We start from the raw sequence: 12,402 nt of genomic DNA, 5'->3' as shown, positions 1-12,402 counted from the left end.
GTCACCAACAATTAGGTGTAAACACATATTGATGGGCTCCATGAATTGGACTACTTGATGGCATACCTTAAGCTAGCACATGACCCATACTTAAGACTTCATGGCTTAATGAGTTCACTGATACAGGGTTCGAAATAGTTTTTTTTAGTGTTACGGTATGCTCATATATAGCTTCTCCTTTTAGTGGCATAATTCTATGCAAGATGTTGACACAACATCCAATCTGCCTCAGCAGTTCTGTCATGCCAACCAGATGTCAGCTTCAGCTTCAGCTTCTTCATCAATGCCATGTCAGCAATACAAAATTTTGTCATGTCAGTCGAGCAGCATAGGTGCCACACCAAGCTATACATTCAAGATCTTTCAAACTCAAGCTTTCACATTTAGTTTGAGAGCGGAGATTAGATATATTATCGCTCAAGTGGCCCAAACTAATGGTAAGCCCATGTACTTGTATTGACTTTATGAGCCTACAAATGGTTTGGCCACTTAAGACAATATATCTAACAACTTTGGTTGTCTATTAAATCACTTTACTTGCATGGTACAAACAAACTACACATTTTTTTGGAAAGGGTGACAAATGCTGATTCAAACTCATTAAAACGTTCAACCTGTCGATTTAGAATACAGGTTTAATGGACAGAGACTTGTATGCACATACCCAAGTCCTATAATGATGTAGCTTTCAACAATTGTTCTATTGACTTGCCCCAAGAGGCAAGTCCCATGACCTTGTTGTACTATCGAGTATCGAGGTGCTTTTGTTTGTTAGGGGACAAGGACTCTACACAATTCATTCTACACATTCATTGTTACTACATTTTGTTATAGATTCCAAGAATTCAGTCACCCCGGGAATTTTTGGGGACTGATATTGCCTTGACTCTGTTCAGAATAACTTCAAAATCGAACAAAAACAGAAAGAAAGGAGAATTTGTAATATACAAGCAACTGGATCTCCATATGATATGACACACAAGATCCGGAGTTAAAGAATATGAGAAATTTTTTTTATTTTTTATATTTATCATCAAAAAGAAAAAGAACTAGGAAACATAAGAAAGAAAGAAGAAAATAAAGCAAGAACCAATTGTGGTCTATTCTCCGACAGCATCATGAAGCATAGGTACAGTTGCAAGCACTGGTGAAGGTTGTGAATCACCAAACATGCTTGTGCTTATTGCAATGTTGTATAGGCCAGTATCAGTTCTGTCGGTCTTAACATCACTCATAAAGCTGGTTTTGTCATCGAATTTCCAATCACTCAAGTATCCTGGCCTCGAAGTTATAGTGCTCACTTCAGCATCTCCTGAAAGCATTGCCACCACACGTGACATTGATGGCCTTAGCATTGGTGATGCCTGACTGCACAAAAGACCTACTCCAATCACTCGTTTCACTTCATCCTCACTATACTCAGATAATTTCGAGTCCACCAGTTCGATATCACGTTCGTTTTCGTGTAGGTGCCAAGCCTAAGAAGCAGGAAAGTGACAATCGTTGGTGGAATACTTTTGACAAGAGAAACTCTTGAGGTCTATTTCACTGGAGTAGCATCAGAGAAATATTCACTTTGATATGTACAAATTATGAACACATTTATCACAAGTTTCAGCACATAATAGAAATATGACTAGTAATGCCACTTAAGGCAGTTTGTTAAAGATAACTGTTGGGGTGCAGTGGCCCTTGGTAACAATATTCAGTAGGATCAAAAAGAGGATCATCCTTTAAAGCAAAGAGCTATGACTTGGTGCTCAAAGGAGTGCTGCAGGGTTTGCATCAACCATAGAACTGCAACATTAGATATCAATAGTATATCAAGTTTGAGATTGATGGAGCCAGTGCATAAGGGGTTATCTCAAGACCCAGAAAGTAATGATGGGGATCAAGGTCCTCTATCTCAAACTTGGTGCATTGAGGTGCCAAGCGTAGAAATAAAGGAGGCAAGCAGAGATGGTGTATTGCCTCTTAGGACAAGATCATCAACATCTGTGAGGAGTGGCAGTACACAAACATGGAGTGATCAGCTTGACTCATCTGGAAGCCAAACAGAAGGATAAAGGAATTCAACTGTGGAAACCAGGCATGAAGGGCCTATTTGGGGGCATTAGATCACCTTGCAAAGCTGACCAACATGGTGAGGAATTTTAGGATGGAACAACCTGAAGGCTAAGTCATGAAGATAGTTTCCGCAAGAAATCCATGCAGAAACACATTTTTAATATCTAGCTTCTGAAGAGACCAATTAGAAGAGAAAATAAAGTTTAGAAAAATCCAAATTGTGGTAGGTTAAACCCTAGGGATAAATGTCTCATCATAATTAGAAGCCAGCAGCGATGGAGAAGGCAGAACCTCGACTCAAAAAAAAAAAAAAAAAAAATGAACGAAAAGAATGGGATCTATGTACTGTATTCATATCAATTGAGATATAAATATACTTTGACAGTGTGTATATGGTAAGTATAATAAATGGGGAACACTATACACCTAAATATTTGTAATACAGTCTCGATCTAGCCTTTATATATGTAACATAACATCAATATAGGGGCTGCTTAACAAAACTCTCCATTCTACTTGACCAAGCTCTCTCTTTTGACTTAAAAAAGAAAAAAAGAAAAAAGAAAAAAAGAAGCTCTCTTTTTTGAGAAAACATGGCAGATGGATTTTGGAATAACATCAGGATTCACATGTTAATGAGAAAGAAAAATAGTGTAAATGACAAAAGTTGGGGTCATCATGAAATATAAACAATACAAACTGAAGGACAAACAAAATATAGAAGTCATGGAAATCTTAATAAGCTTTAGATTACCATTGGAACGCATTTGTTTCATACCCTATCATGTGAGTAACAGAAATCATTGTAGTTTCTATGGAAAACAAAATAAAGTTGATACTATTTCTTATGGACATGAAGAATCCCCTGTTGCTACCTTTGTTTCAAAGGCCCTTCATTGTTTTTTTTTTTTTTAACCAAAATAAACTTGGGTGAGACTGAATTAAACTATCATAAGTCTAATGTGAATGCTAGAGTCGGGATGATTTGGAACTTCTGAATGGGTCAATGTTTACCAATAAAAAAATAAAAAAGAAGACTCTAATAAAGATTACGATAATATTTTCTTACCCATTCAAGAAGATATAGCTTCTCTTCTTCCAAGCTTGAATCGGCATTAGGCCTGCCACTTACAATCTCTAAAGCCACAACACCAAAGGAAAACACATCAACCTTTTCTGTAAGGTGCCCACGCATTGCATACTCCGGTGCAAGATACCCACTAAAACAATAATTAATAGATGAGGTATTACATATATATGAGGTATTACATATATATCGGAAGCAAAAAGTAGAATAAAAATCATTGAGTAATCTTACTATGTCCCTGCAACACGGGTGCTTAGATGTGTCTTTTTATCATCGTAAAGTTTGGCTAAACCAAAATCTGAAATTTTGGGGATAAATTCTGAGTCGAGCAAAATATTACTGGCCTTCACATCTCTATGAACAATTCGAAGCCTTGACTCCTCGTGAAGATAAGCTATACCTCTTGCAATTCCCATGCATATATCAAAACGAGTTGGCCAATCGATATTCAAACTTCTTTGTTCTGCCTCATGCAAACCGTTTGTTATTAAATCTGCAGTGTTGTACTTACTAGAAAATTAGATATAAAGTTCAACAAAATCTTATGCTCTTACCAAATAATGCTTGATCAAGACTCCCGTTTTCCAGATACTCATAAACAAGAAGTCGTTTATCTCCTTCCGTACAGCATCCATAAAGTTTCACAAGATTACGGTGTTGTACAGAAGATATAGTAGCAATCTCAGTTACAAATTGGGTGTTTCCTTGCTGAGATGCTACTGAAAGCTGCTTCACAGCAATTACTCTGCCATCAATAAGAGTTCCCTGTAGAGAAAACAATTTGAAGGCAAAGTATAAGCTCTAAATGAACAATTCTATGGTCATGTTGTATTCAATTTGTATCTTTCACTGTAAATAAAATTAGCGGTGTCAGCATTTTGACAGCTTGGATCTTAATGAACCAATGTCATTTTTCTATCAAGCTCTCAAGCTTTTGAACCATGAAATTGAATTACAGATATCAAGTTGAAATGTTCTTAAGAGAGTTTTGGTAAGATGATCAGTTTGTGGGTTTCAATCACCTTTTATCTATTAGCATTTAGCACCTGCATAGATCATTATAGACCTTTCAACTGAATTTCAGCCATGGGGCATACAAATGGATTTCATTCGTCCATCAAATGGTTTTTTATAGCAACTAAGAAAATAAAATAACAGATTATTATAATGCAGTGACTTGGAAAAACATAGCCCAACATTTGGCCAAACAAACCAACAGCCTTGTGGCTTGGTGCACTTTCCAGTGGGGGATGAACCCTGTGTTTGAATCCCCCAGCCTCCAACTTATTGTGAGAGAGAGAGAGAGTGAGAGAGAGAGAGAGAGAGAGAGAGAGAGAGAGGAAGGTGATATTGCAAGCTGTGATTGGTTATTGGTACGCCATTTCAAGATACTTAAGTTTGTGGCAAAGACATAGGCTACTGGGCAGAACAAGTTTATATGAAATCTGTCAAGAAGTAGGATTGTTAGATATCTATGTGAATAGTTTGTAGTCCATAATTTCAGTCTTTTTACTTTTTTTCATCTCCAAATTTAGTTATATCATTTTAACTTATTTAATTATGCTAATTTAATTGATCAACATAGTCATAAGAAATTTAATGTTGTTTTTGTAATTTCTTTTTCAAAGAAGCTTTCCTATAGATATACATTGTACTATACAAGTTTTGTTATATTAGAATAAGAAACTTCTCTGAGGAGTTTCTTGATTTCAGGTAGATTCCATATTTTTTTTCCTTGCCTTTTTAAGGTATTCATCAAGATATAACAAGATCTAACCTACTATATTTCCATTTGATGTTAGCTTGATTCTTGAAAACAATAACTAACCTTATACACAGGTCCAAATCCCCTTCTCCAAGCTTATTAGAAGGACTAAAGTCATCTGTAGCAGTCCTTAGTTCGCTGTAACTGAAAGTGTATGGTCTAGCATCTATCCCAAGGAAATCTACATATTCAACATGAACTCAGGTTATGATCAATTTGCTTATATGGTTCTTAAACATCAATACCTCTTGAAACCAGATAACAAACAAGATTAGACTGCTTATTCTTGCAAAAATGTTGCAATACCTCTTAATTATTAACTTGTTTTAATAAGAAATCTGTTTTTGTAAAACACCACCAAATTGTGTTTTGTCTAGAATCTGTTTAGCTGAATATTATAAAATGGGTTGCAAGACCATACTGAAGTTTAAAAATACATATGGGTTTTAGGGGTGGAAATCAATTTTTTCTCTAGTTTTTGTATATGCACACACACACACACACACTCACACTAATACATAGATTCATACTAATATATTGTTAGGCACATTCACATACAAAATAGTTCGGAAATGCTTTTATATCTCATTCTTGTTACATAAAACTATAATGAGACACCAATGTTTCCATTTTAGCTTGGACATAAGACGCAGCATCCAAATTCCATCCCAAACTGATTTACACAGGAAACACACTAGTTTTGAATCTTCAGAATACCACACAGTCAAGAAGCCAGACAACTCTCATCGTTATGCAACAGAGTTTCAGTTTACCTTCATCTTCCTTGGTGTGAGCTCCTTTTTCCTGTGAAAAAAGCACAATACTGCAAAAATGGTAATAAAGCTTACAAGTGCACCAATGATTATCCCCACAATCAGACCAGTCCTGTTCTTCTTTCTGGTTGGAAGGCTGTTACTGACAGTAGGTATGAAATCTGTAAAAAAGGTCAGCATTTAACAAGATGGAACTAGTAAGCTGGAAAATCAGGTACTAGGATCTTCTCAATTTTCACAAGAACTGGATATGCGGCTCTCTTTACCATGCCACGTCACATAAGATCTTTGGAAATTGAAAGGTGAAGTGTTCAAAATGACTTATAGCATAAGTTGTCCCCAACTCAGCAGTTTTATTGAGCTCTATTCTCTTTTTCTTGATAAATAATAGTATAGAGAAAAATATAATGCACAACTGAGGAATACTGAGTTTCTTTCATTCTTACAAGTTTTTTGAAGGTTGTTGATGCGAGTTTTGGAAAGTGTGCTTTGATTTCATGTTGACCTTTGGAGAAAAATACTGTGTTGGGTTAATTTGATTAACCATAACACCAGTATTATTATACTCAAAATATTATTATGCACATTACAAACATACTCTCAAAGGGTTTAAATCACAACTTCAAATAATATATAGACTACGTTCCAATATATATAAGGTTGGATCCAAGTTACACTTGATTTGAACAAATTTACCGTTGGATTGTATTATCTTCATATATTTTACATGCTTGCAAAATTTCAAGATGATCAAAAATTAATAGCTATATCATCAATCAATTGTTTAAATTTAAGTTTTTTTTTTTTTTTTTTTTTTTTTTTTTTTTTTTGTTTTAGAATAATGAATAAAAGATGAGTTCATACATCAAATGGTAAATAACAACTGATTGTCATGAAAATTGGCATGCATGTTAAGAACATAGAGAACAGGTAATATGACGGTGGGATTTTCAAAATATGAATTCAATAAAGTGGAAGAACCACTATTTTCATGAGCTAGAATGCTTGCAAAGGACACATTCTTAGTCCCTATTTTTAATGTGGAAAGCCACCTTTTACAAACGATGATCTTTTAATGTGATAATAGACATCTATGCTACCAGAGGTCCAGAAGCTCAAATGACAATTGTCTTGTGTGACAGTTGTTTCACAGATTAGGAGGATGCCACAACATCCAACATGCCTGTCCTCTTTGACATTGCAGCATATTGTAGAGGGAACTGGACATCCGGTTCTCTATGCGGAATTGAAGAAAGTTGAATATCAACATTAATAATAAAATTTCCCATGGAACATCTTAATAATTTCAAATTCTATTACCTGGAGTTACACTGATAGCTGAGATAGAAGGTCCGTAAGTACCTCGAGAAGGTAGGCAGCAAGTCCCCTTCCCAGCCCAAAAAAGATGGATTTCAATATAGTTTTCAGATACCTGAGCCTTAAATCGCTTCTGGACAGCTCTAAATGTGACGCCACCTGCCTCCTTTTGTATGTTAAAATCCTTCGAAACAAGATTCCCCTAGAAAAAAATGAAATGCAGAAGTCAGATAATTTTTAAGGAACATAGGGGGTGTATTTTGTTGCACTCAATTGTAATAATTTATCCTGATTATAGACACATTCCTGATATGGAAATATTTTACTCTTTGGAATTGTTTCTGTTAAGAAAATGAATTGGGAAAATGCTTTTAAGAAATTGCACAGGGCCCTGCCATACTAGACTAAACTTTTGAGAATGCATAAGAACACCATGACTGTTACTGATTTCTAGATTTACTAACATAACTTCAGGAGTTAACTCAATATAAATCACATTTTAAAGTTATCCTAGAAACAATGAATTATCCAAATCATTATGATTCCAAGTTGAGGCATTTGATTATCGTCATACTTTAGTACTCATAAATATATATATATATATATATATAAAATATTTGATAAAATATAAAAAAGTCATACTCAACTAATAGGTAACAAGGAGTTTGTGTCCAAAAGATATCAGTTTAAAAGGTGCACTTAATACAGATTTTCTAAAACGATTCAACTATATAAGAGAGACCTGGATGTAAATATCAAAGAGGCGTATCCCGAGAGTGTTCCACTTAAATAAACCTTGGAAAGCTGTCTCTGAAAACTGGAGAATCACAGTGTAATTGCCATTCTCCAGCCCCAAGCCATAGTATCTTAATGAAGAAGCAGAATTTCGTGCTGTCTGGAACAGCCTTACATCTGAAGTATTCGTAATGTGAGAAGATGTAGTACTTTCATACTGAGGATTGCTGCTCTCAAGAAAAGATCCAACATTGCTAACTGCCCACCTCTTTGTGTCAGTCACATAATATGTAGCTGGACCAAGTGTCTCATTATCCCGATCATACACAATCCCAGAAGAAGTGATCTGTGGACCACCACACTTGATTGAAAAATTATAATCTGCATTACAATATAACATCACCTATCAATATATTTTCAGAAAAGCTATTTTAATAGACAAAATAGTCAGGACTTGCATATGTCCTGATTTGCTTGTATGCATGTTACAGAAATAGTCAGGACTTGCTCAAGCTTGAATTTTAAATCTCCAATGCAATCTAGGAACCTATTTTACAGAGGCAATCTAAAAATTGGAATGTAGCTGGTCTCTTGGTCATGATGGATTCACTTTTGCTCATCGCATATATAACTTTTCCATCGAACAAATGAAAAATTAAAATTCTCTCATACTCAAACATTCCACTTGAATTAATATCCCATAAATCTTGCACGCAAGAGGAACTCATGTATCTGACTATTATAAAGTTTGATAACATGGGAATTCATTTGCTCCACACATAAATTCAAGAAGTTAATCACTCCACCAGCCAATGCCTCTATCATATAAAAGGGATGTATGGGCCTCAATTTAAGTAATAGAAGTAACTCATAAAATAATGAGCATGTAGATTGTAGCCACACAACAGTTGATTATCAACAGCATATCTCCTACTTTCAAGATGAAGGTCTGGATTAGACCCATTTGCATGGAGATTTGTAATTTAAAAAGACAATATAATGAATTGGAGTCTACAGAAGGGTTGTAGGATGAGATACAGAGAGGTTGATCAAAATTATTGTATCATAACATTTATTTTTAAGGGTCTCTTGGGTTTTAGCAGTCCCAATAATGTCTAATAGGATGTTATTCAGTTTAGGGTCAATTGTAGAAGGTTATTTACTTGCATTTTTTAGTTTTATGGATCATAAAATCTGAGAAGGGGTAGAGCAAATTCTGTGAAATCACGCCAGAGTTTTCCTTCTATAGAATCAAATGGTTTACGAATTGGTTACATAGCACAAGATACAAAAAGTAGTTAACAATCACTTGGATTACATAGTACATTCAATTTAAGTACACTGCATGGCTTTCATACATCCCAAGCTATACATTAGTCTTGGACCATAGTATAAAATTTACTTTATGAGCCAAGTGCTAAAAGATTTAAATCCCACGATTCCCCCTTCCACCATTTTTTATTTTTATGTTTTTATATATTTCTTTTGTGCCCTCCATGTTCCCATTGTAAAACCTTTCCTTTTGTTTTCTTTAATTCTCATGGGGAAAAAAGAAATGAAGTAGCCTGTTCTTCACTTTGTTTTTTCTTCATTCTAAAACCAGTGACAGAACCACCTTGTCCCTTGGGGGGCCAATGGGCCACAAACACCCCCCCCCCCACCCCCCAAAAGGCGGGCGCACCCAAAAAAAATCAATTTTTTATAACACCCACACACATATTATCAGTATATTTATGAGTTAAAACTTAATCTAGTATTTTATACATATATATATATATATATATATTTGCACACACGTTCCCCCCAACCAAAATTTTATGGCTCCTCCATTGTCTAAAATAGAATAGAAATCAACAAACATAAAGTGGAGAATCAATTATTAGCACTAATAGCATTTTAGAACCTTGTATTTCGTCAACACTATATCATGATTATTGACAAAGTGCTACAATGATGGTTTTTACAATAAGTGCTAGACTTGGTCACTGGAAAATATCATTAATTTTTCATGACTATCAATGCCTATGCAAGGATTAGTTCCTGATCATAAATACCAAGATAATAAAAAAAATTAGGAACAAGTTCGGTTGATAATATTAAGTTTAACAATGTTCTTGAAAATTTATAGTCCTTGAGAAGATTGTTCTCCTTCATTGACCTAACAGCTATTCATGTATTCCAATATAAAATTCTTAAGAGAAGGCTTAGCTCTCAATTGTGCTTACAGATTCCACTTCCAGACCCTCGATTGCAAGGGAAGTTCCGCTGAAGACAGTTCAAACCTGAAGGCAAACCACTGAAAGCAGAAAAGAATTACACTTAAGAAAAGAAATAAGTATTGTTTCACATCAACCACTAGTGAATTAAGCGGCACTTTCTAATTGATGTGCATGTCACCATTGGGATTAATTTACTCCTGTAATAAGAAATGTACCATGTTAAATATGCAAGCATGCTCTTCACATGGATGTTCCCACAACAAAGAGGGATTGAGTTATCATTTGATAGTCATTGACAGCACAAAATAAATTGTTTCGAGGATAATTAAGGTATCCTATTGATTCCTTCACTCTCTCTATCTCTCCCTCACTATTTGGTGACTACGAATTTCAGAACATGGAGTCACACTTAGTTGAAGATAAAGGGATAGTGGCTACCATGAAAAGAAAGGGTTCATAGCGAGGCATGATTAAAAAAAAAAAGAACCCCATCAGATCATTACTACATACCATCACACTGTATATACATTGAGCAACGACTCTACACACTTCAAATGAAGAAAAAAAGGAATACCCATATAAGATTATCTTGTTGAATTAGAATTTCCACTTCAATGACTTTGTAAAGGATTTGGAAACTATTTTTGTTTATGCCATATATTCAGCAAAGTGTCTTACTTTTCTCTAGGCTTTTGAAGTGCTAACACCAGTGTGAGAGTTTAGGGTGTATTTAGGGTTTGAGTTGCAAGTGTACTACCATTGTAGTCTCCCTCATTTTTAAGTTAAACTTTCTCATCAACAACACTGAATGGGCAAAAGGCTGAACCACGTAAATCATGTTTCCTTTGTGGTGGTTCTTCTACTTTTTTCTATTTCCATTTCATATAAACCCCTTATAATTGTCTGCATTCACAATAAGATCTAATTTTAAGAAAAATACAGACTTATATAGTTATTTATATTTATTACTCATTGTCCCAAAATGAGTGCATTAGTTTGAGATGAAAATACTTTTTTATGAATGAGAATTACAACTATGATCTACTAACATGTAGGTGGCAAAACTTGCCTTAGTTTGATATGAAAATACTTTTTAATGAATGAGAATTACTACAATGATCTACTAACATGTCAAAAGGTGGCAAAACTTTTAATGAGTGTCTTAGTTGATTTACTGAATAGGTAGAGATAATATGGAAAGATGAAGATTCTTTGACTTTTTGAAAGTAGAGATTGTGCCCAAAAGGAAATAAGAGTAGCACTCGTTTAAGACCAAACTAAAAATTTGGTCCTTATACATTTGCCATAGTTTCAATTTGGTCTGTGTACATTTTTAATTGTGCCAACTGCGTCCTTCAACTTTCCAAATCAAGGTCCCTCAACTTTAAAAATCAAGTTAATTTTATCCTTAGAAATTGACTTGATTAAGGATAAAAGCGACTCGATTTTGAAAGTTGAGGAACAAAATCAACACAATTAATAGTTGTGGAAGAAATTGAAGTTACCCAATTATTGGAGGACCAGAAGGGTAGTTTGGCCCTCATTTGGCCACCACATAATTATGTCAAATACAAATTTACATATCAGACATCAACTAATTTTTATTAATTTAAAGTTGGAAAAACATTATGGTTCTAACAATTTTTTTTTTTTTTGATAAGTAAGAAAGATGAATATTCATCTAACAAATATAAAATGAAAAGAAAAATCATGTTTTCATATAATTATTTCAAGGCGTCAATGGCCAGAGTACAAGAAGACAATAATACTGATGGTTAGGTACAACAAGACAATAACATCGTAACTCAAATGTGAGTAACTATTCATTATGGAATGCTCATGCTATACAAGTGAAAAATAACATCAAGAGAATCACCTGCTGTTTGAACTTCCGATAGTGAAGTTGTTGACAACTAAATTGCTGCATATTGTATCCCATGACAGCTCAATGTAAGTTTCTAATGGTTAAGCATACATGCAATACAAACCATATAGGAAATGAAAGTTTTTACATGATTAAAAAAGAAAAGAAAAGAAGTTGATCTAGAGGTAGAAGGTCATTAAGTTCAGAAAGTACATTGAATATCAACCTGTGTAAACTAGAAAATTACTAAATATACCTGGAAAACAAAGGAACAAATAATAGAAAACATACAGTTGAAGATTTTCTTCGTTGATCCATGAAGGAAAGCTCCCAACTAAATTATTGTAGGACAAATCTCTGCAAGCAAATTACGAGAATGATGAGTCCATATTGCAGTAAATTAACATAAACACCATGGTTAGTATAAGATATTAGTTGACCCATCCATCTAATCTTTTGATTATAAGCTAGACAATGCACTAATTCAAATCTAAAATCCTCCATTTCTTCAAATTTCCCCGATGAAGCAACGCAAGCTGATGTTACAATCTTCATTGATATCCATATTTTCGCAA

The 12,402-nt window shown here is 34.4% G+C and overlaps 1 protein-coding gene across 1 annotated transcript in view; it reads right to left on the bottom strand.

The window, feature by feature from the left end:
* Positions 1–988: 988 nt before the first annotated feature.
* LOC112036546 (probable LRR receptor-like serine/threonine-protein kinase At1g56130) overlaps positions 989–12,402 on the bottom strand; it is a 29,350-nt gene continuing 17,936 nt past the window's right edge. Inside the window, 13 exon segments of the mRNA XM_065776838.1 lie at positions 989–1,478; positions 3,137–3,287; positions 3,386–3,617; positions 3,709–3,919; positions 4,983–5,005; positions 5,008–5,100; positions 5,693–5,705; positions 5,708–5,853; positions 7,013–7,211; positions 7,752–8,125; positions 9,970–10,040; positions 11,840–11,884; positions 12,119–12,184. Of these exon segments, the coding sequence (XP_065632910.1) occupies positions 1,101–1,478; positions 3,137–3,287; positions 3,386–3,617; positions 3,709–3,919; positions 4,983–5,005; positions 5,008–5,100; positions 5,693–5,705; positions 5,708–5,853; positions 7,013–7,211; positions 7,752–8,125; positions 9,970–10,040; positions 11,840–11,884; positions 12,119–12,184 (2,002 nt within the window). The 3' untranslated portion in view covers positions 989–1,100.

Source organism: Quercus suber, unplaced genomic scaffold (assembly GCF_002906115.3).
Source record: "Quercus suber isolate HL8 unplaced genomic scaffold, Cork oak 2.0 scaffold_143, whole genome shotgun sequence".
NCBI classification, from domain to species: Eukaryota; Viridiplantae; Streptophyta; class Magnoliopsida; order Fagales; family Fagaceae; genus Quercus; species Quercus suber.
Note: the sequence above shows the minus strand (reverse complement) of the source record. Positions and strands in the feature narration are given on the sequence as shown.